The 24,829-nt window shown below is 45.9% G+C and overlaps 7 protein-coding genes across 10 annotated transcripts; 3 read left to right on the top strand and 4 right to left on the bottom strand.

Annotated features, from left to right (window-relative positions):
* Positions 1-18: 18 nt before the first annotated feature.
* LOC6739308 (protein kintoun) lies at positions 19-5,582 on the top strand. 3 transcript variants are annotated; one of them, XM_039292166.2, is made up of 5 exons: positions 19-159; positions 1,408-2,826; positions 3,161-4,196; positions 4,259-4,391; positions 4,806-5,582. In XM_039292166.2, the coding sequence occupies exons 2-5, from the start codon at positions 1,602-1,604 to the stop codon at positions 4,926-4,928; spliced, it is 2,517 nt and encodes an 838-aa protein (XP_039148100.1). In that variant the 5' UTR covers positions 19-159; positions 1,408-1,601; the 3' UTR covers positions 4,929-5,582. The 3 variants fall into 3 exon arrangements, with proteins under 3 accessions (XP_039148100.1, XP_039148098.1, XP_039148099.1); XM_039292164.2 differs by having other exon boundaries at positions 4,803-5,582; XM_039292165.2 differs by lacking the exon at positions 19-159 and adding an exon at positions 794-934 and having other exon boundaries at positions 4,803-5,582.
* LOC27206323 (DNA polymerase zeta catalytic subunit) lies at positions 5,323-12,749 on the bottom strand. The gene is made up of 12 exons (XM_016172185.3): positions 12,526-12,749; positions 12,239-12,468; positions 11,937-12,181; positions 11,632-11,879; positions 11,131-11,575; positions 10,944-11,060; positions 10,481-10,885; positions 10,341-10,425; positions 10,187-10,273; positions 7,439-10,126; positions 6,283-7,377; positions 5,323-6,222 (listed from the first exon to the last, which is right to left on the bottom strand). Exons 1-12 carry the CDS (start codon positions 12,655-12,657, stop codon positions 5,607-5,609), a joined length of 6,393 nt encoding a protein of 2,130 aa, XP_016026379.1. The 5' UTR covers positions 12,658-12,749; the 3' UTR covers positions 5,323-5,606.
* A 416-nt stretch (positions 12,750-13,165) lies between these two features.
* Positions 13,166-14,463, top strand: LOC27206142 (glyceraldehyde-3-phosphate dehydrogenase 1). Its single transcript, XM_016167299.3, has one exon. It carries the CDS (start codon positions 13,248-13,250, stop codon positions 14,244-14,246), a length of 999 nt encoding a protein of 332 aa, XP_016026378.1. The 5' UTR covers positions 13,166-13,247; the 3' UTR covers positions 14,247-14,463.
* A 490-nt stretch (positions 14,464-14,953) lies between these two features.
* On the bottom strand, positions 14,954-15,958 carry LOC6739307. Of its 2 annotated transcripts, none has more exons than XM_002076179.4 (4): positions 15,829-15,958; positions 15,690-15,769; positions 15,501-15,633; positions 14,954-15,428 (listed from the first exon to the last, which is right to left on the bottom strand). In XM_002076179.4, the coding sequence occupies exons 1-4, from the start codon at positions 15,923-15,925 to the stop codon at positions 15,310-15,312; spliced, it is 429 nt and encodes a 142-aa protein (XP_002076215.1). In that variant the 5' UTR covers positions 15,926-15,958; the 3' UTR covers positions 14,954-15,309. The 2 variants fall into 2 exon arrangements, with proteins under 2 accessions (XP_002076215.1, XP_016026377.1); XM_016172184.3 differs by having other exon boundaries at positions 15,690-15,772; positions 15,829-15,925.
* A 356-nt stretch (positions 15,959-16,314) lies between these two features.
* On the bottom strand, positions 16,315-17,876 carry LOC6733430. The gene is made up of 4 exons (XM_002080451.4): positions 16,928-17,876; positions 16,787-16,866; positions 16,589-16,724; positions 16,315-16,530 (listed from the first exon to the last, which is right to left on the bottom strand). Exons 1-4 carry the CDS (start codon positions 17,028-17,030, stop codon positions 16,415-16,417), a joined length of 435 nt encoding a protein of 144 aa, XP_002080487.1. The 5' UTR covers positions 17,031-17,876; the 3' UTR covers positions 16,315-16,414.
* A 156-nt stretch (positions 17,877-18,032) lies between these two features.
* On the bottom strand, positions 18,033-20,331 carry LOC6739305 (calcineurin subunit B type 2). The gene is made up of 4 exons (XM_002076178.4): positions 20,053-20,331; positions 19,774-19,813; positions 18,712-19,010; positions 18,033-18,654 (listed from the first exon to the last, which is right to left on the bottom strand). Exons 1-4 carry the CDS (start codon positions 20,053-20,055, stop codon positions 18,484-18,486), a joined length of 513 nt encoding a protein of 170 aa, XP_002076214.1. The 5' UTR covers positions 20,056-20,331; the 3' UTR covers positions 18,033-18,483.
* Positions 20,332-21,070: 739 nt separating this feature from the next.
* On the top strand, positions 21,071-23,190 carry LOC6739306 (kynurenine 3-monooxygenase). The gene is made up of 3 exons (XM_016172151.3): positions 21,071-21,413; positions 21,771-22,814; positions 22,875-23,190. Exons 1-3 carry the CDS (start codon positions 21,300-21,302, stop codon positions 23,112-23,114), a joined length of 1,398 nt encoding a protein of 465 aa, XP_016026375.1. The 5' UTR covers positions 21,071-21,299; the 3' UTR covers positions 23,115-23,190.
* Positions 23,191-24,829: the final 1,639 nt, after the last annotated feature.

The raw sequence follows: 24,829 nt of genomic DNA, 5'->3' as shown, positions 1-24,829 counted from the left end.
TTGCACGCACACCAACACGAGCAGCCGGTCAGCGGAAAAGTTTCTAGAACGTCAAACTCGAACTCCCATCAAAGAGTCTATTGAAAAGCAGCCCATTTAACAGACAATTATTTTAATCTGTGCCGTTGTGTTCACAAAGCACGTATTTTTTCAATTCAGGTGAGTGGAGAAGCAGGAGATCTACAATTTTGGAGTTTTCGAGGCATTAAGTTGTTTTCCTGAGTGGAATTGACTGATTTACCAACCCGGTGCCATGTAATATAATAAAAACATTTGCTTAGTTAGGGTTTTCATATCCACTGCGACCGGTTTGTCCAGAAAATCAATGTGTTTCAGCTAGTATCGATCAAGCGAGAGTTTTCCCCTCCCACAGTGCAAACATGTGTTTTTAGTCACGTAACTGTTATAATTTTCCTCGTTTTCCTCGCAGTGAAGGAGATACACACGACGTAGGGACCCTCCAATTACCGCCCCCCGCCCTGCATGTACATGCAAACATAAGTTTGTAATATCAGTTGGCAGACGCAATACAAACATTATCTTTGTATATACATACATATGTGTGTAGAGATGTGCTCGTTTATTGTACAATTAGTTGGGTTGCGCCAGAAATCGCATAATGTGTGCGAGAGCGCAGGGGCGACGGGGGCAGAATCCCGCTAAACAAAAACAATTGGGGGCAAGTGGTTTTTTTCGCGCTTATCAAAAGCCCCTCACTGCGCAGAGGACGCTCTCTTTGCGGGTCGCTCGACTCGCGAAGAGCCTCCAATATTTGCCGGCGTTTCGGGCGGAGCGCTTCCATTCTCATAAACACGCTCGTCGGGAAAGCATCGCACCAACACACGAAAAAAAAAACATTCACGCGTTCTCCTAGAATTTCACAAACTACGCAGTTCGTTTATTTATTGGCCGACAAATAAAAAAAAAACTCGTGGTCAGTTTGTAGTCATGTTTGTACATGACTACACACATGTGTATCTACTTACATAATGCCCGTAAATCCGGCGGATAGCCGGCGTATTTCGACAGCGACCTTTCTGCGTCATTGATTTAATATTTTTTTTTGCCTATCTGCCGATTAGAATTTGATTAAATGCCAGCTCGGTCTTTGGCTGCGAGTTGGTCAGGACCTAGGGCAACCTTGGGACCTAGTAATTTGGCTTATCTCGGATTCGATTGGAAAGTTTCCAGAGTTTCGCCAGGTTCCGCAAGATTCAGTCATGCCCTCAAGGTTTATGTGCAAAACTATAAATATTTATAGTCGGAGCAGAAAAACTAGTCATTTCTTCCAATCGAATGATATTGTAGGACTTATCTTGTTATTGCAGTTATACATACGTAATATAAGATAGCTGATTATCTTACAAGACTGTCCGTACTTACATCTATGTATATTTGTACTTTCAGAACGTTCCAGAAATAGAAACCCAACGCATTTGCCAAGGAAACGTGGCCCAAAACTGAGCAACCCCTAACAAATAGAAACAAACAAATCTAAACCCGCCGAAGTGATAAGAAAATTTTATTTGTGTAGTAAAAGTGCCGAGAAGAGAAGAGGAGACCGAAGAGATCCCTCCGTGAGTGAAGTGTGACAGTGAGCTATGTCCGCATCCAGATCGCGTAATAAACAATCCAAACTTTGTGACGATGAGCGGCTCGACATAAGCAAGGACGAGTTCAACCGATTCCAGGAGGCCTTTGGCCAGGAGGAGTTCCGCAAGCTCTTCTTCGACTACGTGGACGAGATCCAGGACCCTGAGAACCGCAAGATCTACGAGGCGGAGATCACGCAGCTGGAGAAGGAGCGTGGCGTGGAGGTGAGGTTCATCCACCCGAAGCCGGGATTCGTGATCAAGACCGCTCTAGATGGCGAGCTCAAGTGCTTCATTAACATCGCTAGCTCTGAGGAGATCGAGAGGCCCAAAAACGAGGTGGCCACAGATCCGTCGAGTGGCAGCCGTGGCCTGAGCTGGTCCATTCCGATGGCCCAGACCACGTCGCGCGATGACTTCGATGCAAAAAACAATCACTGCAAGGTGTTCGACGTCGTCTTCCATCCCGACGCCCTTCACCTGGCCATGCGGAACAAGCAGTTCCGCCAATGCCTCATCGATACGGCACTGGACGCAGTCGAGCGCGAGTACAAGGTCTCGCTGGATCGCGCCAACCTCAAGTTCCCCAAGCTGGACTACAAGGGTATCCCCCGTCCCACTGTGATACGCAAGATGTCCGATAATCCCACGGCCGAGGAGCAGGAGCCACATCCGCTGGCGCACATGTTCCCGACAAAGCCACCCGCTCCGGGGAAACCGGAGCCCCGCGTTCTGCCCATGAAAACGAAGCCCACTCCGGTGCCGGAGTTCACGGTGCCCAAGTATACGATCAAGTACAGCCACGACGTGGACTTGTCCGAGTACACGGACGAGCTGGATGCCAAGCTGCACGTGACCGTTCCTCGCTCTCTTGTCGTGGAGATCGAGCTTCCCCTGCTCCGTTCGACAGCCGAGTGCCAATTGGACGTCACCTCCAAGTCCGTATACCTGTTCAGCGAGCGACAGGGCGCCAAGTACCGCCTGAAGCTGGACCTCCCCTTCATCGTGGACGACAAGGCGGGCCGGGCCCGCTTCGACACGGATATGCGTCGTTTAAGCATCACATTACCTGTGGTCCGGAAGAGCGTCCAGGAGCAAGCCCAGATGCACGAAACCTTGCGCCACTTCAGCCGCGAGGACAGCGGCGTGGAGCTGCACTCCAATAGCGAATCGCCTGTGGAGGAGGATCCTGATGGCGAACTCAGCGATTCCAAGGCGGATATCTCCGAGACTTGTGAGTAAATCATTAATAATATCATATTTAAGAGTCTGCTATTAGGATTTTATTAGCTTATAACGCTATATATCGCTAACTAACTAACTTTGTGGTAAATATCATCAACGATAAAAAATCGTAGAGCTCGCGTAGAAAAAGTATTATATTCCATCCCTAAACCAAACGTTTAGGCAATTAGGTCAAAGTCAGTCAAAACGATTAAAATTGTATTAAGTCAACAGATAATTTGGATTGGATTTTTCATAGTTATTAGTTTTCTTTTACTTTGATACTCTTTCAAATAAAAATATAAATATATATTAATATGACATCAATTTGTGTGATCCCTCAGCCTCGCGCACTGTCGTGCGCAACGCCAACAGCCCGTTCCTGAAGAGCTCCGTGCACTACCAGCTACCCAGCAAGTTCGACTGCAACGTGCTGGACAATGTGATGGCCTTTGTGCTGCACGTGCCCAACGTTCAACCGGACTCCATTGAGCAGTTGAGGGAGCAGCGGAGCCTGCACCTTAAGTTCGCCACCATCGGCAGTGGCTACTATCCCACCCACTACGCCTTCTACGTGGAACTGTCGGCGGATCATGAGGATTCCGCCATCGAGAGTGCTGAGGCAGAGGCCTGGGACAACAATGTGGTGCTTAAGCTGTGTCTGAATTCGCAGAGCGAGACTCCGGCTGGCTATCTGGCCGGTCTAGATGCCACGGAGCTCAAAGAGTACCCAGTTCATGGTCAGTACCATGTGAAGAGCAAGGGAAAGGTTAACGCAAAGAAGGAGAATGCTCCGCTCGATGTCGAATTCGAGCGCAACCAGGAGGGCCATGCCCTGAAGGTTACCATTCGCCCCGGTACAAAGGAGGAGGAGGAGGAGGAAGAGGAAGATAAGGAGAACCAGGACCAAAAGCCCGAAAGCGACCAACAGCAGCAGCAACAGGTGCAGAACAAGAAGTCCGGCAAGAAGCAACGGAAGAGGAACAAGAAGGAGCGCTCCCTATCCGAATCTGCCTGCGCAGATATGATCATCCAGGAGCAACTGGCTAAAAGTAATGAGCTTCAGCCGAGGGCCACGTTTAAGTTGCCGCCGCAGCGCAAGCAACGCAGCTACTCGGAGAGCACCGATAGCATCGGCCGCTCTCATCGCGGCATCCTCAAGCGTTTCAGCCGCTACGGGCCCCGACCCTCGATGTCGGACAGCTGCTCGTCCATTGACGACTCCTCCTCGTACTCGTGCTCCGTGGACGCATCCGGAGCCTCGCTGTTCTCTCAATCATTCGGCGGCATTCCCGAGGAGGATCGTTCGGATGCCGGGCTCTCAGAGAGCTGCAAGAAGACTGTTAGATTTAACGATCACATCATGAAGCAAGTGTTTCGGTAAGTACCAGCTGGAACCCCTGAAAATGCTCGGTAATTTGACAATTTACTCAATCGCACAGACTCGACTCCAGCATCCTGGGTCAGCGCAAGAAGAACCAGAAGCGACGCGATCTCAAGCTGCGGGCTCAGCAGCGTCGCCTCAGCGAGGGCGATTCCGTCGACTACGAGGAAACCCGGGGCTCTGCCCTCAAGGTGAGATCAAGATCTAGTTAATTGAGCGAATATCCCGTCCAGTTAGCGGGCAGTTGGGCTGTTAGCTTGCTAATTGAATTATGGCCCATCAGCGAAATCGGGCAGTTTGGCTTTATTTTCGTCACACCAGACATAAATATTGATCAAACCTTTGTTTAGGGAATTGTATTACCCGTGTGCGAAATCTAAACAAATCCGAAATGAGCTGTATTTATAGCAGGAAAATATGCAGCTGCAGCAAACTCCAGGGAATGGAAAGTTTTTGCACTTGTAGACAGTAAACAATCGCAGAAATATGAACATCAGCGTGTTAGCTTGTGATAATACAGCTCAATTGCCAAGACAATATTTAAAGTTAGTGTAAAAATGACATTCGATTTTAATACTAATAATGTTTACCCTAATTTACAGCAGAAAGAAAATCCATCAAGGAACTGCACCGATAGCGGACTGGATCTCACTGGAGCAGCAGGTGCCCACAGCAACAACAATGAATCGGATGCTAAGAACGCCATGATGTTTGAAATGGATGATTAGGATGTTATTTAAACCATAAATATATTCATATTTTTTGAGTGATTTAGTGGCATGTTTTCAAGGTTTTTAAATGCCACTACATATATGTTAACTAACGCAAGTTTTTTTTTTAATATTTCTACTGTAATTCCTTTTGTATCGAGGCGAATTGCTCAATTGGAAATATACAAAATTATATTTAGGCAACACGAATCAGGGCTAAATCAGAAATCAAAATGTTCATTACATCAAATACTAAGTGTTATGTAATTCGGTTAATCATTGAAACTGTTAAAACGCAAGATGAAATCCTACGCTGAACTGAAAAAACCTATTATTATAGATCGATAATTTCATATTCATTCTCATTGAAGAACACACAACACGGATGTCTTACAAGTTAGCAAACTACAAGTTTTAAGTGAAAATTAAAACGCTCGTTTATTGGCTCCATGCTCAGCTCACATAACAGTCATAACACGATAAACCTAAACAATATCAATAGTTAACAATTCCTCTAGTATTACACACAACACAATCACCCAATGCATAAGTAGAGTATAAGCTGCGTACATGTTTAGAAGCACTGGCTGAATCAATGCGTGTAATTTTAACTTTTATAAACGAGCTGAAAGTTAAAATACATATACATCTCTTATGAATGAGAAATCCAAATCCAAATACGAGTATTGATTGGCATTAGAAGTGGAGTTCAAGGAGTTTGTTCCAGTGCTCGATTTGCTGGAGTTCCCTTCGCTTTCCCTCTAAGACATACAGCACTGGGCAGTCGAGGGAATCACACTGGAGGCTACCCAGTCGTCCGCAACAAGCCTGGCAGATCTGCCGGGTTAGTTGGAAACCCCTCTCCAGACGCGCCGACTTATCTGAGAGCACAACTACGCACTTGGTGGCGTTTTTCAGGCAGTCTGGACATATGCCCGCCTTGGTTTGGCGGCCACAGTCGATCACGCAGCTGGTGGTAGAGAAATACTGGGAAATGGTGGACTTGGCACCTCGTGCACCCGCCAATTCGTTGGCGGTTCCAACAGCCGGCGTCATGAGCAACTTCCTCGGCAGACTGGCAAACCAGTCGTGCACATTGGCGCCTATGAGCAGCAGGCAGCGATTCAGCGGCGGAATAATCGCCTTGGTGATGTAGTAGATGGCGTTTATCTTGTGACCCTCGTTGGCCAGGATGTCGTGCGGACTGCGCACCAGACGGATAAGCTGCATGCCCGGCGGGCCGTTGACTATTATGAAGGGCACGCGTTCACCACGACGCGGCACATGTCGTGGGTCTTTTTGCATCCATTTACTGAAAAAGAAAGAGGTCATAATACAAGTCAAGATGGCAAAGGAATGTCTCGTAGCCTACCGCGTGAGCTCCAGTGCTGGTACACAAGCCGTGGGCTTGTAGCCATTGAGACCCCTGAACTCCTTGGCGAAAATCAGGTCCTGCAGGTTGGCCTTGCCCGACAGCAGCTTGGTGAACTGCCGGCACACGTACGCCTTGATCTTGCTGACGTCTTGCGTCTCGAACAATATGCGCAGCACCTTTTCCAGCATCTTGGCCACCGCCGGACAACCATCTCGACGCACAGTTTCTATGCCCTTCGCCTCGTAAACGGGCTGCTCCTGATCGGCTGTCTCGTACATGTAACCCACGTATCGCTTCTTGGTCTGCAGCATGCAAGGTTGGTAGACCTTCTCCAGTTTTAGCTTCACTGGCTGTGGATTCATTTCGGTGACGGCCTTGGCGATCTCCTCGCCGATTCGAAAAGCTTCAGCTCGATTTCGACCCGGCACAAGAACGAACATGGAGTCCGTATCGCCATAGACGACACGCACCTTCCACTCCTCGTTGTTCTCCACTAGTTTGATAGCACGCTCCAGGGTCTCCCGTCCTTTAGAAACTACAGAATCTCCCACTTCCACCGAAGGCATTCGGCCACTGAAGTTAGCGGCGGTGTAACCATAGGTGACATTGGCCATCAGCTTAAGGCCCAGCTGTCGTGAGTGAAGGATCCGCTGAAGTGCAGTGCTGTCCTTATGGAGCTTCATCGATTGCTTGACCATTTGGCGCGTGTCCAAGATCTCGGTGAGCATGCGCGGCAGGATGCCCTCGCGCACTTCACGCTTCACAAACACAACGCCGCATGGCGAAACGGTAACTAGATCGTGCTCCAGCAGCTTCTGCAGCATCTGCCGCGAAACTCGAAGTTGCGACGCGCCAAATTCAAAAGGCGAACTTCCGCCCAGGTGCTCTACTCTACCCAAGCACGTGGAGAAGCAGTAGTTGTAGGCGATGATCATGCTGGGATACAAGCTCTGAAAGTCAAGCACGATTAGGGGATCGGCATAGAATCGTGACTGCGGCTCCATTATTAGCGCCAAGTACTCGGGGGCTCTCATATGAGCGCGAGCCTGGACGCTCGGTGAAAGTGGCACCAGGTTCTTTGGCTTGGCGATTCTGTGAAGACAGAGAGTTCATAAGGGTACAACATATTATGACCGCTCGGATCTACACTCACCTCAGCATCATGCTTTCCACGCGAAACTGCGAGCCGCGCGACAGCACCTCGTAGAACTGAATGCCAATGAGCTTGGCCATTTCGCTGGTCCGTCCCAGCAAGTCCAGCTGATCCAGGAGAGCCAAGGTGCCACGCACTCGCTCCAAGTAATATTCCATTACTATCCAGCGTGTGCAGGGCGAGCCGAACCATTCGGTGAGGGATTTGGCAGTGTGCCAGGGACACCTCTTATGCAAGATGTGGTACATCACGTTTTCAAAGGTGTACGACGTCAATGCAATCTCGGAGCGCATCAGACGCCATACGTCCAGCAGAATGCGGCCGCAGAGCTTCATTTCCACATCCAAATCGGTGAACTGCTCCCGATCCTCGTCCACAAAGTCCCGGACCTTCTGTGTGGGCACTCGGGACAGCAGAGGAGCGATGTTAAAGCACAGATGCTTGGCGCGATCAATCACATAGCCCCAAGAGGACATCTCGATTTCGTATCCTGCAAATATGTCCGCATCCCACCGTCCACACAAAGCCAACAACGCCTCAAATGCCTCCGCCTCACTGGCCACTACTTGCATCTCAATGTCGCGATCTATACCATGAAAAGGTCCTTCGCTCAGCAAATCCTGGACAGTGTTCACCATTATATAGCCGCAGGCTTTGCTAGGCAGCTTCTCATCCGGCAAACTGTGTTCGATAGCATAAAACAAACAGCGAATCTCGTCGTGCATGGGATCTGGTTGGAGATCACCTCGCGTGGACACAAACACCTCTAACGTTATGATTGTCAGGTGGTTGCAATCAACGTCGGCTTTGGCCTGCTGCAGATTCTCCAAATTAACCTTGAACCCGAACGTGTTGTCCAAGGTGGCGTGGCTAAGTCCAAAGCTGAGGTCGTGCTGCCTCTCCTGGCTACCGCCCTCTAACTGGCGCAGAAAGGAACTACGCTCTAGCTCCGCCTGGGCCGCGCTACTGGAGACGCTCTGTTCGCTGGACTGCGAGCTTGGAGGTTCCTCGTCCTGGCTTCCTATGAAGTTGAGCTTAGTTCCGCGTTTAAGGCGACTCTTTCCTGTTGCTCTGGCTTTGCTACTGATAGGGGTTGCCTTGCATTTATCCTTAGCTTGGGACAAGGGCGTTAGGCTTAGACTGCAGTCGAGTTCCTCACCAGCATCTTCATCACCACTCCCGCCATCGCCTTCCTCAGCCTGCAGCATCATTGTGATCTTCAGCCGCTTGATCTTGATGGGGCTGTCTATGTCATCGGATGACTTTTTTGGTTCCTCCCGTTGACGAAGGAGTTCCTTGGCTTTCAACCAGATCTTGGCCTCCTGCCACGTGGGTGCTAGTTGTGCTGGCTCGATTGCTATTCTTTGTTGCGTGCTGAAGTACTCCCGTACTTTTTGTTCTCCCCGATATCGCTGCAACATTGCCAGGCCACCAATGGCTATCAGTTGCCGACGCCGCCAGGAGGCCAGCCCACGATCGTTGCCCAGTACGCTCTGGAAGGGATCACAGTCATTCAGCTTGTTCCCCGGAATGTGGAGCACCAGGAAGCCCACCTCCGTCACCTTGGTCACATCGGAGGGATTGCTGTAGTAGGGCTGTTGGAACTCGTACTCGGGTATATCCATTTTGCGGCTACCTCTAACCACCTCATCGTAGGATGGAGGCAGCTCCAAGGGAGCAATCACGAACGAGTTGCTATCGGGAGAAGGAGGAGCAGACCTAGGAGAGTCCATATGTATCTCGGGGCTATCTAAGAAGTAGTCACTGAAGACCGACGGACTGTTCACAATCAGCGAATGCTCATAGAAACTTCGCATCAGCTCCGGTGTGTTGCTCTCATTGCTGTTGGGACTCAGCTGAGGAGTGGTCTGAGTCTCATGGGGTTTTATGCCTGATCTGGGAGTTAATTGTTTGTTTAGCAAGTCCGACCGAATGCTCCATCGAAGGCGTTTCAAGTTGGGTGTTTTACGAAGTTTGGTAACTATTTTATCGCTTTCCGTGTCGGATTCGATAGCCTCATCATGGCTTGGACTAAATGTGCTCTTTTCCCTGGAGTTTGCTGGATCTCCGGACGAAATATCAGGTGGTTCCTGTGGGATTAGCTCACTTTGTAACTTTTCGTCACTGCTTTTTGCAGTTTCATCAGACTTTTTGGGTTTACTTTTGAGATCTTCGATCTGTTCAGAAACAGAGTTTTCTTGCTGCTGCGGACTCTTTGAGTTACGCGAACGAACTTTTCTTGCTTTTTCCAAGCCAAGAGTTCCATTCATGCTGGTTTTAGTATTTTGTTCGGAACTTTGGGATAGTCTGGCTTTCTTTTGAGGTCTATCCAGACTTGCAGACGTAACTCGTGGCTTATTTGTTTCTATTTCGCTGGAACACTCGGCGGGATGTGCCGAATTAACCTTAAGGCGGGCACTGCGACGCGGTTTCATCTCATCCAAGCCACTTCTTTCAGACCTGTGAGGCTCTATCTCACATTCAGCCTTGGGTAGACTTTCATTGACTTGATTCCGAGTGCTCCATCGCGTCTTTCTTACCTTTTTCTCTTGTGGTAATTGCTTGCCGTCGTCTGTTTCGAACATGTCGCTCATGCTAGGATTTCTGTCCCTCGGCGTAAGGGAACAGATAATGTGTGTTTTGTCCAGATTGCGAGTTGATCGTCTGGTACTCCTAACTGGAGTACAACTATCGGGAAAACAATAATATAAATCGCCTTGCGCCATAAGGGATATCTGTTAACCATACTCGTTCTTTAATAGCACAAAGCTGTCCTCAAGACTTTTCCGTCGCATCTCGGACATGGCTAGTTTCTTGCGCAAAGAGATTTCTGACCTACGAACAAAAAATGTTGGTCATTGAAAGCCCTTCATTTGATAAAAACAAAAAATTTTTTGATTACCGAAGTGTTCCCGTACCGGTTCCTTGGTCTAGCTGCAAACTGAGGCGTGGATTAGATGGTCTCCCTGCGAATTCATCGTTGCTTTCTGCAATTGGTTATGATTTCAAAAAGTTCGTGTGTTCGTTATCAATTTTACCCACTATTTGCTGAACTGCTTCCAATAGTCAAAGCCAGCGGCGCATATTTCTTGGCTGCACTGGTTTTCGGAGTACGTGGCGATTTGGGCAGGCTTTTCTGACCTTTTGGCGTTGCTGGAGTCTTCGGAGGACTTGACTTTGACTTAGAGCTGATCGATTTAATGGGGGTCCTCTGTAGGCGATCATCAGCACCATCAATTTGGGGCAGTTTACTAGATGCTTTCAGTTCATTCGATTCCGCTGGCTGACTTTGTGTTAGCTTAAGCAACAACTCATCGACATCGTCGAGAACTGTGGAGAAGTCATGTCGGGTTTCTTGGTCGGCATCCTCGTCGGAGTCACCATCTTCGTCGAAAAGAGCAGCAGCAGCTGCGGTCTTCTTATCCAACAGCTCGGGTGTTAGTTCGACTACAAAAAGTGGGCAGTTTAATAGATATATGAAAAAACAACTCCATAAAGGACTTACACTTTTTATGTTGCGACAATGGAGCCAATGAACTGTCTAAATCCACATGGGATTCACTTTCATTCTGCTCCTCCAACAGCTGCAACGCGTCCAAAAGTTCCAAATCCTCCTCCCTCACTGAAGCGAAGAAAACACAACTGGTTTATAGCAAAATGGGAGTTGTAGTTTTTGGCAACCGTGTACTCACAGGTGGCATCATGGGGTATCGCACCATGAGGCTGTGTGAGGCTCAGTATTAGTTCCTCATCCACTAGAGTTTCGTCCAAGCAATCGGACTCATCCTTGGGGGTTGACAGGCTGACACTGCTGCTGTAGCCGCAGGTAACATGGTTTTGTATGAAGGAAGCATTAACCAGCAGCTGCTGCTGATCCTGTGAGCATTCCTCCGGATAAACGGCGTTGGCTAGAAGTTTTTGCAAGTTAAACATGCGTTTCTGCGCCTTTGTGCCGGGCAAGGTGGTCTGCATGGTTACATTGGGAAGGATTGTCTGATCCGACAACGTTTGCTCGGACAGTGTGGACTGCTCCAGTGTCATCAGCTTGCTCTCCAGAGCGGTGCGGTAGAAGATATCGCTCTCGGCGACTTCAATTTGATCCCGCTCCTGTGTTGGCGGTAATTCCAATACTGGCACCTACGATGGATACAAGGCTGTAGGATTTATCAATACAAGATGTATTCCCGGATTACCGCTTCAGCCTTCTCCTCATCGCCAGCATCGGTGTGCTTCTCGACAAGTTTTAGTCGGCGCAGTTTCTCATCATTCCAGATTGCTTCGATGCCCGGGTTAGTGTGGTTGCTCTTGCTCTTCGCCACCAGCTGGAACCGATTCAGTATGAAGTTCGAGCTGACATCCACCTCTAAGGCACTACAGGCCACTTTCTTCGCGGTTGTGATGTCCAGCAGCTGCGCTGGCTTGACATTCGCATAGGGGATTACTAAAGGGTTAGTGATGGGTTAGTTAGGAACTTGAAGAGATTATGTATCCAGCTTGCCGTCATCGTCATGGCTGCGCCGGAACTTGAGAACCTCCAGCGGGACATGCACATAGCTCATCCCGTACAGGTTGTAGTCGATCATAAACTGCAGGATGTAGGGCACATGCGACTCGTGCGGACTGAAATTCTTGCTCAGAATGGCGCCGCTTTGCAGAAGGTTGGCGGCGCGGCGTACGAACCGGGGATTGAACATGTAGATTTTGAGAAACTGATGTTCCACGCGATGGTAGCCATAGAAGGGTCTGTAAAGAGAGATCGTCTAGAGATTTGCGCCTAGAAGACGTACAGGAAGAACTCACATGCCCTTGACCAGCTGAATTTTGAACACATGCTGGGCGTTGGAGCTGCCTTGGCCCAGGGATATGTTGATGGCCTTGTCCAGGTGCATGGCCATCTGCAGGATGCCCCGCTCCAGGGACTCAAAATCCTTCTTGTCATACGGAATGTATAGATAGGGGAACACTCCGTGCACATGCATGCAGGTCTTCTGGCCCCTGGAGTTGCCGCCAAACACTCGAATCACTGGCACCTGTAGTGGATTGAATCGTTATACCAGTTTTTACTGTGGTGAAATTAACCGGCTCACCCGCTTGATTTCTTTGCCGCGCAGTTCCGAATAGCACGGATCCATGCCGAACTGAGGCTTCTCCATATAGAAATCCGCAATGACCAGCCGGACGGAGTAGACTCCATCGATTCCCTCTGCTGCGGCTGCCATTTTCGCCAAAACCCAGATTCGTTTTCGCGGAGCTATTTGTTGTCAATTCAATTCAAGCTAGAGTGACCAAGTATCGAAAAAAATCGACCTATCGATTATTGCTATCTGAATTCAAACTGATGGCATAAACATAACATAATAAAAAATGAATGAATGAATTAAAGAACTAACTTGGCAACAAGGTTACGAAAAACTTAAGTGCAAAATAAAATCGTTATACTACATTATGTTTATTTGTTTATAAAATTTATTACGAAAGGGTCTTACAATGCATTTATATCACTAAATGTTAGAATCTCTTTCCTTAGGCGTTATATAATGAAACACTTTTTATGGGTGCTTGATCATAATTTGTGAATATAATAATTAAAGTTTTAAATAGGATTCTAATCGATTTATTTCACATTAGCTTTTTTTAAGTGTGACCTACGCAGAAAGCTGGCGAAATACTCATCAAGCCACCCCCTGCCACCCGCAGCAAAGAACTGTTAATTTGCGAAAAAAGCTCCGGGAAAAGGAAAAAGCGGCAGTCGTAATAGCGAACTGAAACTGAACGAGAGGAAAAGTGAAAAGACAGCAGGAACTAAGCCATGTCGAAGATCGGAATTAACGGATTTGGCCGCATCGGCCGCCTGGTGCTCCGCGCCGCCATCGATAAGGGCGCCTCCGTGGTGGCCGTCAACGATCCCTTCATCGATGTCAACTACATGGTGTACCTGTTCAAATTCGACTCGACTCACGGTCGTTTCAAGGGCACCGTTGCGGCTGAGGGCGGATTCCTGGTGGTGAACGGCCAGAAGATCACCGTGTTCAGCGAGCGCGACCCGGCCAACATCAACTGGGCCAGTGCTGGAGCCGAGTATGTGGTGGAGTCCACCGGTGTGTTCACCACCATCGACAAGGCATCCACCCACTTGAAGGGCGGTGCCAAGAAGGTCATCATCTCGGCCCCATCCGCCGATGCGCCCATGTTCGTGTGCGGCGTTAACCTGGACGCCTACAGCCCCGACATGAAGGTGGTCTCCAACGCCTCGTGCACCACCAACTGCCTGGCTCCCCTGGCCAAGGTCATCAATGACAACTTCGAGATCGTCGAGGGTCTGATGACCACCGTGCACGCCACCACTGCCACCCAGAAGACCGTCGACGGTCCCTCCGGCAAACTGTGGCGCGATGGACGTGGCGCCGCCCAGAACATCATCCCGGCCGCCACCGGAGCCGCCAAGGCTGTGGGCAAGGTCATCCCGGCCCTGAACGGCAAGCTGACCGGCATGGCTTTCCGCGTGCCCACGCCCAATGTCTCCGTGGTGGATCTTACCGTCCGCCTGGGCAAGGGAGCCAGCTATGACGAAATCAAGGCCAAGGTCGAGGAGGCCTCCAAGGGACCCCTGAAGGGAATCCTGGGCTACACCGACGAGGAGGTGGTCTCCACCGACTTCCTCAGCGACACCCATTCGTCGGTGTTCGACGCCAAGGCTGGCATTTCGCTGAACGACAAGTTCGTCAAGCTAATCTCGTGGTACGACAACGAGTTCGGTTACTCCAACCGCGTCATCGACCTGATCAAGTATATGCAGAGCAAGGACTAAGCTAACCACCACTATCGTACAAACTCGGCGCCCAGCAGCTGGTCGGGAATCACTGTTGCATAATCCGAAAGGCGCGCAAATGAGGATGTTTTTCTTGGTGCACAAAATAGCCATAACTACGCAAAGCTACATATTTATTGTTGTTGAATAAAGTATCGACCCGTTACTGTATTTAAATGTCAGCTATTTGAAAAATAAAACTTGTGCATCGAATGAACGTTGCTTGTGTGTAACCCCAAGGGCGTGTGAAGGTTATTATATATCGGGCGGACTTGCTGAGATATGCAGTGCTTCGTCTGGGAGTCATCCCAATCCCAAAGGAATGAGGTTTCTATTTATGTACATACATATGTATGTATGTTTGTTGTTGCCAACTCTGGCAGTCTTAAAATTCGCAGATAACGAACAAATATTCTCTTATCGCTGCACTTTGAAACCTGTGCGGATGCTGTTTGTTTGCCTTGGATTTTGATTCTTCGGCAAAACAACACATAAATATACATAACGACCAATTGAACTCAGCCCATATGAACTATATAGCCTATATATACTGTATACTTTTTGGTGGAGAGAGGGTTTGTTTTCATATATCGACCTGCGTTCCTATACAAAGCGGCTTTCTTATGAGCATAACCAAGGTCACGAAAGGTCATACATATGCTGCTTGGTGTACATAGCTTATCGGCATTACAGCATCGAATCGATTAGTATCAACCAGGGCTGCAAAGAGCGGGATATTTGAAAATGCAGATTTCCGAAACATCCAAATGCTGAGCTTAAAATACTTTTAAAAAATATGTAGCTTAGATGAATGTATTGCTTTGTGATCTTGTTTTAGCTATTTCTGTTCAAATTAAGTGGCTTTATAGAATAAAATTACGATAAATTATAAGGATATAAATATTGATTAAATCAAATGGAAAAGTGATTTTCTCAGTATTAATTTGTATAATCTTGCATATATTAGAGATATGATCTTCACCATATTATACATAATTATTGCACTGATAACGATGCGATTAGAGTGCTTTTGATAAACCAAGAATTGCAAATGGCAAATGCATCATATGGGATTCACCAGAATACTTTTGACTTGCATGTCGGCATACTTCGGTGGCATCCCATCCTTGCGCATCCTGCAGAAGGCCTTCTGCACCGCATAGAATGCCATTCCGAGGCAGCCTGAAAGTAGTTTTTGAATTTATTGATGAAGTTAATCTATATAATGGTTAGTTAGCTCCAGTACACATGTACCTATCACTGGCGCTGCGAAAAACATGACGATAACCCAATCGCCCATGGCCAGCAGCACAATGGATGAGTAACCCATCAAGTAGAGGAACATGGCGGTTGTGATCATCCAGGGCACGAAGAGCTTGTGCCTCTCCTGCGATGAGAGAATGTGGATGGAGATTTGGAAGTTGAACTGGGAGTATGGCCCACCTTGGTGGCTCCGACGATGAGGACTGCGCTGCTGATGATCTGCATGGACGCTATGTGCACTCCAAAGTTGTAGGATAACCCTGCTGGGAAACTGGCGTTAGATGTGCTGGCTCTTGAAACTTTGACCCCGTTTCAGTACCCCTCAAGTTGGCGAATATGATGAGATAGGCGATCGCAAGGCAGATCGATGCTGCCCCGGAGCAAATAATGCCCTCCTTGGAGTCCAGTTTCCACATTTCCTGCTCGTCGATGGGCGTTCTGTTTGCAAATGATCCATTGTTCCATTAGTGAAAAGCTTTCTTTCATACTTATCTAATCAGCCATTGCTTTATATACAACGTATGTACATCAAAGCCTTTGTGGGATATCTTCACCATGGAAGGGATAATAAAATTGTGCATTATAGAAAACTAATACAATAATTAAAAAACAGCCATTAAAATGCTTTACACCTTTGTCGAAGATAACAGAGCTGGAAACAAAATTACGAAGAAAAAAGATAACAAAAAGATTTTCAGAGCAGTACTCAAAAGTACACAAAAGTGATTGCCTTAAAGTTTATAGTTCCCATTGGAAATTGTAATAAACATTAGAAAAGGTTAAATTTACCACGATTTTTTGTGAGTTTGATTGTAATAGCACTTGAAATTAGCTTTTATTTTCCAGCTATCTGATCTGCCTTTAATCTTTTTGTTTGTATTGACATTGCTTATATATGTATCTATCTATATATGATTGATGAACTCCTTCTTGTCGGACAAGCTGGCATATGCCGGTGGCTCCTCCTTGCGCATCCTGTCGAAGGCCTTTTGCACCGAGTACAAGGCGCAACACAGATAGGCTGAAAGTGGAGGATTTTGGTTAATTGGCTGGCCAATCTCTGTGCGTTAGCTCCTCACCTGAGAACGGAACCACCATCAACGGTCCGAAGATCCACCCTGTGCCCTGGACTATCAGTGAAATGAGCAGGTACATCATCAGGTATAAAAAGAATCCTGTGCTTATCATCCACGGCACGAAGAACTTGTGCTTTTGCTGTATGCAGCAAGGAGATAAGAGATAAGAGATACGAGTGTTGTGAGCTGTGCCTAACTAACCTTTATGGCTCCAACGATGAGCACCAGGCTGGCCAAGATCTGCAGCGACGAAAAGTGCATTCCCATCTCATAGAGTCCATCTGAAACGAAATTACACTATGCATGCAAAGATCTCTAGGATTGATGTGTATATGCGCCTACTTCTCCAGAAGTAATCGTCCATCAAAGCCAGATAGGTTATGGCAAAGGCTATGGACAGGCAGCCCGAGCAGATGATTCCTCCCTTGGTGTCCAGTCCCCACATGTTTACGATCCCGCAGAGAAACTAGCAGACCGCCGACTATTTCACAACTGAAGGGGAGTACTCATGGTGGCGATGGGTGAGCAGGCTAGCTTTTGCCGCAGACCTTATCTAATCTCATATTGTACTGTAGCTCCACCAGCGCAGCAATTGAAAACCTTTGTTGGTTAGTGTATAATTATAATTTTATTGAAGGATTCGCTTATTATTGCTTCGACTGGCCAGCAAGCTGGGCCTTCCATGCGCGCCTATCTATCGATGGGGTTCCAGCTTGTGGCTACACCATTTTACAATGAGATACGATCTCGAGTCGATTACTTTGAATAATGCAATGGAATTTAATTGATTAGCTAACGAATTGAGTGGCGAGTGTGCAAAAATTTGTTAATTGTAAAATTTGTAACATGCATTTTACTATTTGGTTTCCTTGCATCTTTAACTAGTATAATTAGGTATAAAAAAATGTTACTGCAATATCACCGCACGGCATTGCTTCATATGTATGTTTTGATGTATAACTATTCGATTTTCAGTTAACTCGCGTTATAAACGTTATAGACTGCAAAATGTAGCGTATTTTCGAAAACGTTCTGCGTGAGAATCGTTGATTAATTTGAGTTAAGTGGCGTTAAAGATTGGTTAAGGTAGACTTAAGAAACTTGGCAAACGTCGCCTTCCTCTGGTGTTATCAAGTTAGTCAAGATATATAAAAATACGTTGCGTAGGTTATAACATTCGATTAGTACAAGTAGGTATGTATAAATATATAAAAAGTACACAACGTGTAAATTAGACTAAGTCAATAGAGGAGACCTCCTTCGGGCAGGTTGCTTAGCTGCCCCGCGCTTCTGTCCTTTCTCATCATACACACTTCATATTTCGATTTGTTGCATTTCGATTGGTTTTGTTTTGTTTCGTTTCGTTTTGTTTGGTTTTTGGCAAAATCACAGGAGAATTAGAAATATAACATCAATATGATAGAGCGAAAGTGCATTCGATAGAGCATTCGTTCAACTTGGGTTGCTTTATTTGCCTTTACTTGCACGAAGTTGGATTCCGCCTTAGTTTAGTTTTGCTTCTCGGGTTTTTGAATTCTTTAAATGTATATTTGTATAATAAATTATGACTATATATGCATTTATATATAAGTATATAGATGAATATATTTAAGAAGTAAGTAGGAGGCGCATTATTCCACTTTTCAACTTAGGATAACAACATTGCATTCGCGACTTCTCCCTAAGCCTTCGATCGCTGTACTGACTGACTGGCTGGCTGACTGACTGACTGACTGAACTGGCTGGCCAATGGCTCTTTAACAATATTTAACTATAGAGAATCGCCGATCAAAAATAATAACCATATGAATAGTGGTGATAGTGACAATCGAAGGATGCCGACGTGTATAAAATAAATAAATAACATCGCGTAGAAAAGGATCTGCGTTAAACCTATTTTAGACATCGACTACCATCTTCTTGTGAATGTCCGTGTTGCCGACCACAGAGCAGAACTCATCGAACGAGATCTTGCCATCCTCATCCTTATCCGCGAAGCCGATCGTCTTGTCCACAATCTGCTGCAGTTGCGTGTCCTTCAGATTATTGCCCACCATCATCTTTAAAACCTTTAAAGAGAAAGCACTTCAGTGGAATAGGCTTAACGTGAAGTTCGCTGGTCTTGCCTGAAACAGTTCGCCATTGGAAATGTAGCCATCGTTGTCCATGTCGTAGATGCGGAAGGCGAAGCGCAGCTTGGACAGCTTGTCGCCCTTGACGCTGAACTGCGACACGCCCTGGATGAACTCCTTGAAGTCCACCTCGCCGTTGCCGTCCGCGTCGAAAATGTCGATCACGCGCTGCACCAGCGGATTCTGTTGCAGCTCCGGCAGCGACATGAACTCGTCCACGCTTAGCGCGCCCGAGTTGTCCAGGTCCAGTTTCCGGAAACGTTTGCCCAGCCGCCGGATCTCGTCGGCGTCGACTGCAGAAAGGCGGGAAATATTGAATGAGATTTAGATTTTAGAATGCAGCGTAAGAAGTATGATTACAGTGGAGCTTCCAAAAACTATCTTCTCTTTAAACTCTATACTTTAAAAATCCGTTAGCGTTATTTGAATTAATAGAGCTTTTAATTACTATTATTTACGCTTAAAATTGCATAGTTTGATTTAAGTCTTGAATAATCTTTTATATACGTAAATTTACCTAGCATACAAATTTAAATACTTCCTTGTCGCAAATATAAATGACAAAATTGAGAATAAAGTTATTCAATTTTTACTATTCTGCTAATTAACTAGTATTGAGTATAGTTGGCGAATATCTGCATATTTCAACAGCCTTTTAGTATGCAGATGTAAAACCAGATTTCGAGATTCTGGTTAAGATTGTTGGCGATTTATATTTAGCATCCGCTTGTCTGTCGATCATCAGATGTGTGACAAATACACATTCTAGAATGCCAATTTTGAAATAGGACGATTGGGTGTAAGATCTCGTGATGGTGCGGAATAAAGAGTTGGGAATTCAAATTGTATTTCTACGCCACGTTTCGTTTGCATTCCACTTTTGTTGGCAATTCGCGTATTTGCATGCCTACATTCATATGTACATACGTACATACGGGCGTACATTCGTACATGCATACCGTATCTAAATGTACGCTTCTAAATGCCCATGTTTGCATATTCATAAACAGCTGCCATTCCGTTCAAATGACATTGAGTGAACTATATCGTACTTACAATTGGAACACATTTCCATGGGCAGTGATGTTTCATTTCCCTGCAGGCGAAAAAGTATATGTTAAATGGGAAATTTTAATATTTTGCAATGCCAAAAGAGTGAAAGAGGTGGGGTGGGGGGGAACGAAACGCAGAACGGAAGTTGGCTTTATAACGGTACAAGCTCCCACTCCCTGTCTGCGCTCTCTTCTTCGCCCTTTCCCGCTCTCCACCTCTTTCCCTCTTCACCTCTTCCGCTTTTGCACTTGTTCTTCGCTTATTTTGGTGGCATTTTATTACCATTTTGGATTTGCCTTTTGTGGTTCTCCTTGGATGCTATCTATAGAGTACAAATAAAGTTCGCTCTTTTCGCCGTTCCGCTCTTGGTTTTCCTCTAGTTTCCTTTAAAGTCCTACGCCGCGGGCTATCCTGCACATGCTACTGGGTTTTTTGGGGCGCTGAATTACGGTTTTGTTGTGGAATTATTCGGTTTTCTATTTTCTATTGTGCATGAGTTTTTCCACAGCAGCTTTTGGTGTGACCGCGGTTCAAGCGACAAAAAATACCTCAGTGGCCAAGGAAGAATACCAGAAAGCTTAGCGTTGGCAACGCGTTGACAGGGTTGTCAGGGTTTGCCACGTTAATTTAAATTAGCGCGATTTTTAAAAACAGAACCTGTATTTTGAATTTATTGATACATTTGGTAATGGATGGATGCTGCATGGCAATATTCGCACTTTTTAGTTACTGATCTTAAATTTCCAGTCAGATAGTTGGTAATTTGCCTCTGTTCAGTGGAAAAATAATGCTTATTCAAACAGTTTTCCATTTCATTAGCAATCTAAAGTGTAAGTGTTGACTTGCAATTTACAGTTCTTATCTGCTTTAGATGTTTAATTATATCATGTAAAATGGGCTGGCTAATCTAATGTTTTCTTATCGTGAATTCATTGTTGGCTTAATCTTATGTTTTCTTCTTGTCCATCGTAACATAAAAGTTACATGATTTGTACGAGTATGTACTAAAGAAAAATATAATGATATATTTTCCCATTACTTAAGCTTAGTGTATTTAACAAGTAAGCACGAGGGAACTCAAGTCAATATTTGTATAATTCTTTTGTGATATCAATGGAAAAATTATAACACCAAAACATTTCACGAAAGTGTGGGCGTGCCAATGTTTTGAAACAATCTTACATACCCTCTAACTTATATAGTTTCCTATTTGTAGATGTAGATGTTTCTACGGACAAACGCTTCAAACGGTTACATGCTCCTCAACGAATTCAGTATGCTCTACTCTTCAAGTATCACGTGTAAAATCTTCATTTTCTGCAGCCCAACTTAGGAAAGAGACCCCAAGATAAATGTTTGTGGCTACGCCGCTGCAGTTGGTTGGCTTCCCGCAGCAACATCAAACAACCATAGATACCATTTACTGCCCATCTGACATAATCTCTTTGGTAAACCTTTCCCCAGCCAGTTGACTGGCTTCCATCTCGATTCCATCTTCATTTCGCTGCCAACGAGCCACCAGAACGGTCATGAGCCCAGGAATCATCAGCCAGGAGGTGAACGGCCGCCAGGAGCCAACAGAAGCTGCGAGGGACGAGAGACATGGACGAAGGCGCAGGGTGGCGGTTGTCGGAGCAGGACTTGTGAGTGTGACAAAGTTATCTGAATTATACAATGATTACTCTGCGGAAGCATATACAGATCGTGGGTCTATAAATATATAGTTATAAATATGTTAACAGGCAATAATTATAGTTTAGGTTCATGTTATCTAAAACTAAGCTTTATCATAATGAAATATATCGTAACAATTACAATAGTATAGAACTACGAAGTGCAATTCGAATTCTTTGCCAAATAGTTTTCAACTTATAAATTAAATTTAATTTGTCTCCACATAGTTAGTTGCCTTATCTTTAGTGTTTTTAAATCCCTAGTTCCAGATATAACGCTTTTCTTATCACGCTTTCTACGCATCTTTTTCTCCACTTTAACACTAGGTGGGTTCTCTGGCAGCCTTGAACTTTGCCCGCATGGGCAACGACGTGGATTTGTACGAGTACCGGGAGGATATCCGCCAGGCTCTAGTGGTCCAGGGCAGGAGTATTAACCTGGCTCTATCGCAGCGTGGCCGTAAGGCGCTGGCCGCGGTGGGTCTGGAGCAAGAGGTGCTGGCCACCGCCATACCCATGCGGGGTAGAATGCTCCACGATGTGCGAGGAAACTCCAGTGTGGTGCTATACGATCCCATAAACAAGCAATGCCTGTACTCCGTGGGACGCCGACAGCTGAACGAAGTCCTCTTGAATGCCTGCGATAAGCTGCCCAATATCCGCTGCCACTTCGAGCACAAGCTGACAAGTGCCAATCTGAGAGAGGGATCCATGGAGTTCCGCAATCCCGCCAAGGAAGCCGTAGCTGCCCAAGCTGATCTTATAGTCGGCTGTGATGGGGCCTTCAGTAGTGTGCGCCAGCACTTGGTCCGCTTGCCGGGCTTCAACTACTCCCAGGAGTACATAGAAACGGGCTATCTGGAGCTCTGCATACCCTCGAAATCGGGGGACTTCCAGATGCCTGCCAACTACCTGCACATATGGCCGCGTAACACCTTCATGATGATTGCCCTGCCGAATCAGGATAAGTCCTTCACGGTCACCCTGTCCATGCCCTTTGAGATCTTCGCCAGCATTCAGAATCAAAACGATCTCCTGGCATTCTTTAAGCTGCATTTCCGGGACGCACTGCCGCTGATTGGAGAGCAACAGCTCATAAAGGACTTCTTCAAGACCAGGCCACAGTTCCTGGTGTCCATCAAGTGCAGGCCGTATCACTATGCGGATAAGGCCCTGATCCTGGGCGATGCCGCCCATGCGATGGTTCCGTACTACGGCCAGGGTATGAATGCCGGAATGGAGGATGTCACGCTACTCACCGACATTTTGGCCAAGCAGCTGCCACTGGACGAGACGTTGGCCCTGTTCACCGAATCCCGCTGGCAGGACGCCTTTGCCATTTGCGATCTGGCCATGTACAATTATGTGGAGGTGGGTTTTAGGAACTAGAATTTATATAGTTTCGAATTGTATTTCGTCTATTCCTTGCAGATGCGAGACCTGACCAAACGTTGGACCTTCCGGCTCCGGAAATGGCTGGACACACTGCTCTTCCGTCTGTTTCCTGGTTGGATTCCTCTCTATAACAGCGTCTCCTTTTCCAGTATGCCTTATCGACAGTGCATTGCCAACCGGAAGTGGCAGGATCAGCTGCTCAAACGCATTTCCGGCGCCACAATTTTGACCGCTATTGTGGCTGGAGGAGCTATATATGCACAGCGATTTATATAAAGTTAACTTTTAACATTGTTACACTGATTATAAAGTAAATCTCCTGAGTTCTAGTAAATTTTTTAATAAAATAGTACACAAACCTTATTAGCATTAACTATTATAACTATTATTGGAAATGATAAGTGATATTGGAAATGATAAGATATACCACAACTAAACTTAAAAGTGGAATGGACTTTTTTAAAGCCATATTTAAGTGCCAATGAAAATTCTACTCATGCATTTAGAAGCCTCATACATGTATACATACATATATGGAAATGTTTACAAATGTTGCACCGCAAATGTTGCTAGCAGCACCAGCTTGTAAACATTTACACCCACACATTTTGTATCTTTTTTTGTATCTGGCAAACTTGTTGGAAAAACTTCTTATTATTTCTGTTCGATTTGATGAGATATGTGTTAGGATTTAGTTCTGACTGCTGTGCCTAATAAAAGGTGTTTACTTATTTAAAAATACCTCACCGAGAAAAGCCCCCACGGGTTTTCCCTTTCCAATGAAACATTTTGCAATGGAAAAGTTTGTCAACATGACTCACGATTGTATGTGTAGAAATGTACATACATATGTATGTAAGTTTGCACACCGCCAACAATGTCAAATTATTCTCATTTGTTTCCATTAAATTTAATAACCAAGAAAGAGTTTATAACAAAATGCTATGCATAAATCAGTGCGCAAATTATTGAAATATATGTAAAGTTAAATCAGATATTAATTAATACATGTGTATTAGGTGATAGGCGCCACTTTGAATAACACAACCTCAAGGTTGGAAGTATCTGAAAGCGACGAAAAAATCGGATCAACTATTGTTTACTGTGGATTCACGCAGTTTTTATAAATACGTGCACATGCCCGATTCCGTTTGTTGGCAAAATAATTGAAATGTCTTATTGGCCGCGTGGCTACTACGCATCGCATTTGGTCTACGAGACTATCAACCGGTGGATGAGTTAAGATATTTTTGGGTTTGTTTTGTCGCTCTAGCTATTGAATCGGCGACAGCCAAAAATACCGCCCTGACACTGTGATTTTAGCTGCTTCGCCAATTATTTCTAGTCGCAGTTTTGCAGCCTTGGTCACGTGATCGTGATCCCGAGCGTCCAACCGTTGCACTTGTATATTTTTTTTATTTTTCTCTACATTCTAAAGGATCAGAAGCAGTGGGGCAGATCCTATTCCTATATAAAGTCTATAATTCATATGCATAAATGGTAATAACCCGTTGATCGGCAAGCTTTTTCGCTGCGACAGAGATGGGGAGAAAGCTTTCAATTAATTAGCATTCGGTTGCCACCCCAACCCTCTCGCTCTTTCACACACCCACCCGCTCCAAGGGGAAGGAGAGGGTGGGAGAGAGATAAAGAGAGCACAAGGTCGGCGCTTTCTCAATTTCGAAACGCCAACGCCGGCCGGTATTTCGTTATTACAGCAAAGTGATCGTGAAAAGCTTCACGGTCTCCTCTTCTCTCCTTTCTTCGCTCTCATTCCATCTTCGCCACCACCACCACCTTTGAGTGGAGCATATCTTTTAAGCACAGATATATCGGTTAGAAACAAGGCTTAAAAAGTGAAAACCGAACAACAACAATAGCTTCAAGGCATTTCTTGACCTACTACTCAAAAGCTCTAAAAGCTTTTCTTCGCCGAAGGTAGAAAGACATGGATGGTTTCGAATGTTTGAAGAGGGGAGCTTAGTGTGGTC

Source organism: Drosophila simulans, chromosome 2R, assembly GCF_016746395.2.
Source record: "Drosophila simulans strain w501 chromosome 2R, Prin_Dsim_3.1, whole genome shotgun sequence".
NCBI classification, from domain to species: domain Eukaryota; kingdom Metazoa; phylum Arthropoda; class Insecta; order Diptera; family Drosophilidae; genus Drosophila; species Drosophila simulans.
Note: the sequence above shows the minus strand (reverse complement) of the source record. Positions and strands in the feature narration are given on the sequence as shown.